Raw genomic sequence first — 8,909 nt, forward strand, 5'->3', positions numbered from 1 at the left:
GCAAAGAGGGATGCGCCTCGGGTTCCAAAGAAGTGTCAGATGCGCGAGGAACTTTATCTTAAGATTTCTTGAATCGGAATACGAAAGGAAAAATATATTCTCGTACTATTTATAATACATTTTAACCGTCTTATCGAAAATTATTACGAGTACTTGACAAAATTTTATACGCGTATATTTATAATAATTCGAAATCTACTACATGAAAATATGATTTCTTCGACATTTCGATGTCCATTTCGAAATCAAATGGATAAACGATTACGAAAGCAATATTCGTATGTATATGTATATATCACTTCACTTTTCTCGTGCAACGTTATTTCGCTCGAGCATCGGAAAAATATATATATAAATATTTACAATTAAGTTGTCAAACGCATAATACGGTTATAAAATACGCTTATAAAATAAAGTATCACCGATAAAAAATAAATGCATTCATTCAAGCGTATGTAAAATAAATATTTATAAAGAACACTTTGTATTCTCTCTTGTACATTTTCTCTAATACCGTTACAAATATTATTACAATTGTTCCGCGTGTGCTTTGATATGAATAATGTTAGAAATAAAAATTACCAATGCGATTTAATTAATATAAAATAATTGCATTATGTCATAACATCAGTTTCTGTACTACTATATTTAGCTGCCATTATAATCATTATTATTCCCCGTGTTTATCGTAAATATCCAAATATTAGCAAATTTACTGACAGTTATGACAATTAATGCAAATCGAAACAGGACGACTCTAAATCAAAGGACTCGTGTGTGAAAGGGATCACATGACAAAACATTTAAATTAGAGACCTATCCATCGTAATGAAACATTCCGTAAAATTCGCTCAGGTGCTTTTGATCGCGACCTAGTTTCAGATTTCGATGATTCATCATGATTTCGCGTGGCAAATAAATCAGTCAATGTAAAGACCCGCGAAAGAGATTCGCGAGAATTAGAGAGTGCGGATATACGTATATTATAGGTAAATTAATACCGATCCTTAATTATCTCACGCGACGTCTCGCTCGTTAAATCAAAGCGCAAAAAAATCTACATTCTCACCAATACCGCGTCACTATTTACAAGATCTATACGAAAGGAGAAGGGCCCTTAGAACTTTCGTTCCATGAGTTTCGAAACGGTAATATTTGGTCGTGATTTGGAAGAACATTGCGCAACATGAAAAAGAGATACCGAGAAGAGAACAAAGAATGACGATCACGCGCGTATCCTAAGTTTAGGAAAAAAGTCAAGCCATTAAATCTATCCATCGTTATACATTATGATAATAAGCACAAGGCATCAAATCGATTTCGTACGTATGTAATATTATGCGCGCGTGCTGCGAACGAATCATCTGCTCGCGGCCGAGTGGTTCATATCGCGGGGCGATCGACCCCAAGTGGAAGAGTTAAAGCGTCTCAGTCGAGGTGACGGTCGATACGTCGCGAGTACTGGGGAATACTGTACAAGTGTAGTCACAGTCGTTCTGAAGCGAAGGAATTTTTTTACATCTCGACGAGAAACGTCACGATACGACCGGACGACCGTGTCCCAGCGGGTACCGGAAGCGAGGCGAAGACCGGAAGAAAAAGATGGGGAATCGGTCTATCTCCTGCCGGATCGGAGCACGATCGCCGCCCTTCTGCGCTAGACAAAGTAAGTACGCGGATTGCCTGGATGCGCGGGAGCGAGGGCCTCGCCGGGTGGCGCGGTGGGCACCACCGGTGGTTCCGGTATAGTGCTGTAGAGATGGCTGCCTCTCGAAGACAGACTGGCCGGACGGCCGTTACCGGCATGTAGCGCGCTATAGCCGTGTTGATGAGGATGATGTTGATGTTGATGATGTTGATGATGTTGGTGTTCCGCGCCGCTATCCTCATCCTCGGTACGGCTGGACGCCGAGCTGACGTAGGTAGACTGCGTGGGCGTCGGCGTGGGTGCATGGTGCACCGGTGCGACCAAAACGCCATTAGGCTTGGTCCAAACGTCCACGGCAGCGGACGGCGCCGCAGTGTATCGCGTCGGCGTGCGGTTGCGGTCATTGACCTTCTTGCTATCGCGTCGTTTGTCGACCGAGTCTGGCATGGCAAACCTCAACTTCTCCCAGAACCTCTTCTCGCCCCAGATTACTACCGTGCACGTCTGCAGTAGCAGTTGCAACTCTGGGTCTCGGGTGGGCGTCTCAGTAGCTAATAACACTACTACTCGACGTTTCCGCGAGGTCGGTCTAATGTTCTCCAACGCCGTTCTCAGAGCAGCGCGGAATTCTGCGTGCTGCCACTCATTCGCGAGGAACACCGGCGAAAAAATTATCACGATGCGTCTCGCGGAGGCAGCGGCCGGTGGTAGCGCCTCCTGCGGCCTGGCCGGCGGTAAGTCACGCCAGTGTAAACAAAGAGCCAAGCCAGCTTGCTCCAATTCAGCTGCAAGAAATCTGGAGACGAAATCTTCGTCGCGCTCGCTGTAGATAATGTAACCGTCATATAATCTATCTCTCTCCTCATCAGGCGGTGCTGTCATTTTACCAAGTCGCAGACCATAACGCGAGTGGGCCCAGAGTCGCACATCTTGACGAAAAACGAAAGCTAACGCGACAATGAGACAGACGGCGATAACAGCTACCAAAGCACCAGCAAGCAAGGGCACAAAATTACTGCCTAGCAACGGAATTTCTTGGATACCGCGACTCACAGCTTCCGTGGACGGATCACCGCATCTTTCCATTGCTTGGGCGAGAGTCTCGGAACCGTCGCGGCAATACATCTTCTCCGGATCACCACGATGTTCCGCGAGCCAGGCACGTAGTCTGGCAGCATTCGTACACTCGCAGCTCCACGCATTGCCCTCCAGCGCGACTTTGGTGCCATCACCGACGCTCGGCAAGGCCTCCCACGGTCGAAAGTCAACAATACGATTGTTATCCAGTCGTAACACCTCGAGATTTTGCATCTTCTTGAAAGTTGTATTGCCTACGGTGGCGATCGCATTATGATCCAGATACAATTCCGACATGCGCTCCAGCTGATCGAATTCGAAGCCCCGTAGTTCTCGTAATGCGTTATCCTCGAGATGAAGAATGCGCAAAGCACCGACACCGTTGAATGTTCGATTATGTATTGCTATGATACGACTATTGTTCAAATACAGCACCTCCAAGCGACGTTTGCCGATGAAAACGTGACTGCTCAGATCACCTAGCTCATTACCGTCTAGATAGATCTCCGTCGCATCCATAGGTATTCGCTCCGGTACGTGTCTATACCCAGCATTGGAACAGTCAACGACGTTGCTGGACCAACTGTGATCGTGATAGCATGAACAATTGTCGGGACAGGTCATCTCGCAGTCGCAGGCATCAAAATCGCAGCAGTGACAGAGCGCGAAACAATGCGTATCGTATCGGCAGAGAAAGTCCTTCGACTTCAAGGACATCAGAGGACGCCGCGGTGTGGCGCGAGCATGCACCATGTCGCACGTGACAGCATTGAGATCCATGACGCGCGGATACTGTCGTAACCGAGCCATCTCATTGATCCGTGGCAACCATTCCATAGTGCAATCGCAGAGAATGGGATTGTCCCCGATATAAAACGCAGGAAGTTCCTTGTTTTCTGATACTGATTGTAAACCGAGAGCGGTGATTTCCAGTTTCTTGATCTCATTACTGTAAAGCACTACCTTCTCCAGATTTGGCTTCTGCGAGAATGTGCCGGCCGCAACATTACGTATCTTGTTGTTGTTTAGGAACAGCATCTCCACACTATCTGGCACGTTGACATCCTTAATTTCGGTGATAAGATTGTAGCTGGCGTCTAGCATCTTTATTCGCAGACTATTGTGCACCATGTAATAATTCCCCAGCTCACTTATTTGATTGGAGTGTATGTCCAGCCATTCTATGCTGGATGGTAGATGGCTGTAATCAAACCACAGCAGCTTATTATCGGACACGTTTAGCCAAACGAGAGTCGAGAGACTCGTGAAGGCGCCTCGTATCTCCGTCAATTGATTTCCATCTAGTCTTATAACCCGTAACACTGGATTATTTGAGAAAGCACTTTGTTCCACATGACGAATGAAATTATTCGCTAGATTAAGCACTTGCAATGCCGGCAATGTAGCGAATGCTTCGCGCGATACGTTTTCCAACTTGTTGTCCACTAAACGCAATCCGTATACTTCGTTCAAACCGGCAAACGAATCGTTATCGATTCTTGACATTTGATTGTTACCTAGATCGAGAGTTTTGAGTGAATGCAACACGCGAACCGCGTAAGGAACTTCTGTCAGAGTGTTACCGCTCAAAGAGAGATCCTGAAGATTCGTGAGATTGGTGAACACATGCCTATGTAGAACGCGCAGTCTGTTACTGTCTAGGAAGAGCTGTCCGAGCGCACTAAGACCGACCGTGTGCACTGGTTCGAATCTGGCGATCCTGTTGTGCGAAAGCGTTAAGGAATGCAGGCTAATGAGCGAGGCGAAGCAACCGTCGGCGAGTGTATCGATATTGTTGTGTTCAAGCTTCAGAATTTGTAAACTATTCAGACCTTTGAAGACGGACGCATCTATTTTCGTCAAGGCGTTGAATGATAGATCAAGGACGACAAGACGAATCAATTGTGAAAAAGTGTCCCGTTTTACCCAAGGATTCGTCAATCCATTATTGCTGAGATCTAATTCCTGGAGTTCCTCGAGACTGTCCAGCAGCCCGGGCGCTAATACCGTCAAGGAATTGTTGCTAAGTATTAGCTGTCTCAACTCTTTCGTTTTGGAAAATAATTCTGGTGGCAGTGCAACGAGTCTATTGCTAGACATGTTGAGGATTTGCAGAGACGTAAGGCCAGTTAGAGCGTGGTCACCTACCGATCCGATTGCGTTATCCTGTACCTTTAGCACTGTCAAGCTACGCAAGCTGCTGAGCGCGCCGTCGGGCAAGGCACTGAGGTCGTTATTACTGATATCGAGAATCTCGAGATTCGGCGTACAGGATTCGCCCCAATCGGCAAAACCCAAGGACGTGATGTCCTGTAACTTGTTGCGCGTCAAGTTCAAGCTCACGATACTCTGCACTGGGCAGAATAGTTCCGACGGTAACGTCCAAAGATTGTTGTTGGTGAGATCGAGGTGCTGCAGATTCGTCAAACCGCGAAGCGCATCGCGATGGAGTTCCAGCGTCATGGTTGACCAATCACCGTTGTGCGTTCGCAAGGATAGACTGCGGAGATTGTGTACCAGGGCGAATACACCGCCCGGTAAGTATCGGATCTTGCAATAATCGATACGCAGTTTCGTAAGACGTGGTAATGGCAACAGGAAAAGATGTGAACCCTCGAGCTGACTTTCGAAGAATAATACATCACTGCATTCCAATCCCAACGATGTTATGGAGTCTATCTGTATCGCCGAAAGATTTCCAATCAGATCAGGCACGTTTGCGATCGTTCTGACCTGGCACGCCAGAATCTTTTCCGCGTCATCGTCTTCCTTTCTCCACTCGCAGCCGCTCGGCGCCTGCGAGAGACTTGTGATGCTGCGTCCGTACACAGTACAACGTTTCAGCGTCAGGCACAGGACGACGATCGTCGACAAGATCGTCGGCCACGACCATGACGTTACGCGACAACGCGCTTCCATCCTGGACGATGTTCCCGTAGTCGCACACCTGTAGCCGAAAAATACTCGCGCGGGTGCTTGAAAAATTGAACGCACCGTCACGCATTCATAGTTGCGGCACTCTGTTTAAACTGTACACACCGTTTCACGCCACGCCACGCCACAAGCAGAAAAAAGCAAAACACGCTGAATTATATTCAGCCGACTCTAACCGATTCTCCCGCCGTCGGCGAACACGACTCACACTAACACCGACGCGATGACCCTCGACCTCGTCATCCGCTCGCGCGAATCGGTCGAGCATCGATCGCTCATTCCCAACGAATTCGAAGCGATCACCAACACAATAGATGCGATGGATATTTTATTGTTGCAATGATGATGTGATTACGTGCGACCCGGGATGACGGCGACCCGGGATACGACGACATTCCACCGCGACGGTCGGAGTGCAACTGACTCCGAGGAGTTCTATCGACGATCACGAGTATACCCTGCATAACTAGCAGCGTGCGGTTGCCTTCCCCTTCTCTTGGTTCTCCATTTCCACCACCGTTGCCATTGCCCCACCACTAGCAGGATATATCCCTTCCATTTTCTTTCCTTCAACGTGCTACACCGGCACTGACACAGAGACACGGTGCTCGCGAGAACACTTCTCGACGAACGTTGAATGCCACAGGCGGCTGCCTACTTCTTGCCTGTCTGCCTGCCTGCCTGCCTTGGAGATGCAACAAACCAGCTGACTGACAACATTGCTCTCTCTCTCTCTCTCTCTCTCTCTCTCTCTCTCTCTCTCTCTCTTTCCTGTTCTTTTCTCTTTTTACTAGGTAAACACTAAACTGGTTCCTAGACGCACTGGCATGCATTTATCAAACGGCTTCTCTTCCGAACATTCTCTCCCTCGTTTCTTCGTGCGAGGATCTTTCACCCTCGGGCGCCTCGTACGTCCACGACGTCATCTAATAGGCTATGGGATATCCCACGGCGCCTGTCGGCGAACTTTTATAGGATAAACATTGTTTTTTCCGCGATGATTTGTTGTTCCTTCACTTCGACGTTTGAACTTTTAACCGGCTGTTTTTGGCTACTCCCAAAAGTATTCGAGACAAACGTAACGTTGCATGCCGAAAAGGATTTGTTGCGTCTTCGTTGCGAACGTGAGTGGATTTCCCGCAAAAGTTTTGAAACAGATATGCTCAACACGTATATTTTCAAAGTTTCAGTTTGGACATGCGAACTTGCATGCGTGAGTGCATTTGCTACGCATTCAGTGTCAGTTTTAATCAGATTGCCCGCGTATGCAGGATAACCGATAACTTCGGCTACTAGATTCGATAAATCAAACTCGGTTGATAAATTATTAATTAATGGATTTGACAGTTGAACAGAACGGATATTGGTCAATTAGTTTGCGTGGAATTAATATTATATTTAGATAAAATTACATCACATTGTTATATTTTTATAAAAATTTATTCGAAGTTAATTTAAAAATAATATGTTTGTGTATAGCTTCTCTTAGGAAAAAAACAACTGCGTTATTCATGCATAGAGAGTAGCTACCCTTAAAAGTAGGTGAGACCTTTAACGCCATCTGCATTTTATCTAGATAACTAACAAGCTTTTAGATCAAACTAATGCTCTTACCTAGATTTTAGAGATTACATATAAAAGTATTTAAGTAATTAAAGGGACTATTCTAAAACATATAGTTTCTGTCAATAGCTTTGTTATTTACTTTATATAATAGTTTGATAAGTTATATAAAATCTTTAAATTTAACAATTTTTGAAAATTTCTTTAAGTATTTTAATTATTTTGTTTTTAAAAATTTAAACGTTCTATCTCAATACTGAATCATTACTTATAATGTATTCTCATTCTGAAATTAGGCAAATTTAATTTAATCTGCATATCTTAATGTTTACAGCGAAGAATTGTAATTAGCTGGTTTTAAAAGGATATAATAATTTAAATACAATTAATATAATATTCTGTAAAAGTACAATAATATATATTTTCCTCGTCACATGGAAAAAATCATTTTAATAGCTCTTAATAGAGATTTCAATTAGATTAACATTACATCTCATAGCAATTCTATTTGGATTTAAAAAATCTCGGTACATTCGGTGTAACATTCGGAGCCAAAGAGGAAATCGTTAATTGAAAGATTAGTATTGCTGTGCGCACGATATATTAATTGCATATCTCTTAACGTCTAACTTTTCCTCAAACTTATTGTAAACGACGGCTACTCATCTGTCGTTGTAAGAGTGTATAAGATGATGAATCACGCAGGTATACTAGATGAGCGTACGGGATTATAAATTCGAAGTCGTACTGCGCGTGTACTCACGATGACGGATGGAGGCATTCATGGATTTAAACATACGGGGTTTCCACACTTCATTATGTATTTACGGCTTGTCAGCGTGATATCATTTCCCTGTCAATCCTGCTGAGGACTAAACCGCCTCACGTCGCAATTGGAATACTTTATCAGTGTGACTAAGTGTATACGGGGCACACCTCCCTTCCTCCTGACGGCTAAGCGTATCGCTCACGTTCCTATTACGTGCGTTATTTTCATTAGCGTGATCCAAGTACGAAGCGCACGATCTCTAGGGTTATCTGAATCTCTTTAGCCGTTCGTGATCATAAGAATGGCACATAGCATATCGATTTTTTCTTTTTTATAAAACACAATTTGCAAGATTAGAAAACCTTAGGTAAAATAGCAACATCTATTTACTTAACGATCTAAGCGAAATAATATTAAAATACATAAACCGTTAAAGAAAATGCACCAACACCAAGGAAAGACTGTAGTTATACGCGTTCTTTATCTCTTTTCCTCTCTCTCTCTCTCTCTCTCTCTCTCTCTCTCTCTCTCTCTCTCTCTCTCTCTTTTCTCTCTTTTTCTTTTCGTGGAAATACCGGAGAAATAATTTAGGCGATAGACGACGAAGTCTTTGAGTTGTCCGCGAGAGAATGAAAGATCTAAATAACCGTGCAGCCGCTCCTAGGGAATCTGTGAGGGAGAGTCCTTTCTTCTCTCGCTCCGGCAGCGTACTATCTGTTGAAATTTATGCTCGTACTAGTTTCATGCAAGCGTAAGGAAAAAGGAGCAACCGAGTCTTTGAATGGACTGTTCTCTTATTTGAATAAATATTTTTTTCTGCTGCATCACGCTTGTGAGTTCATTTCACAAAAATAAAACGTCGTTGTTATTGACCGAAAAATGGTATTCTAAGAAAGGTCCGCCTAAAAAACATCGGCG

General features: G+C 44.4%; 1 protein-coding gene across 1 annotated transcript; it reads right to left on the reverse strand.

Annotated features, from left to right (window-relative positions):
* Nucleotides 1-497: 497 nt before the first annotated feature.
* Nucleotides 498-5,644, reverse strand: LOC108687939 (toll-like receptor Tollo). The gene has a single exon (XM_018193985.1). It carries the CDS (start codon nt 5,642-5,644, stop codon nt 1,658-1,660), a length of 3,987 nt encoding a protein of 1,328 aa, XP_018049474.1. The 3' UTR covers nt 498-1,657.
* Nucleotides 5,645-8,909: the final 3,265 nt, after the last annotated feature.

Source organism: Atta colombica, unplaced genomic scaffold (assembly GCF_001594045.1).
Source record: "Atta colombica isolate Treedump-2 unplaced genomic scaffold, Acol1.0 scaffold102, whole genome shotgun sequence".
In the NCBI taxonomy this organism is placed as follows: Eukaryota; Metazoa; Arthropoda; class Insecta; order Hymenoptera; family Formicidae; genus Atta; species Atta colombica.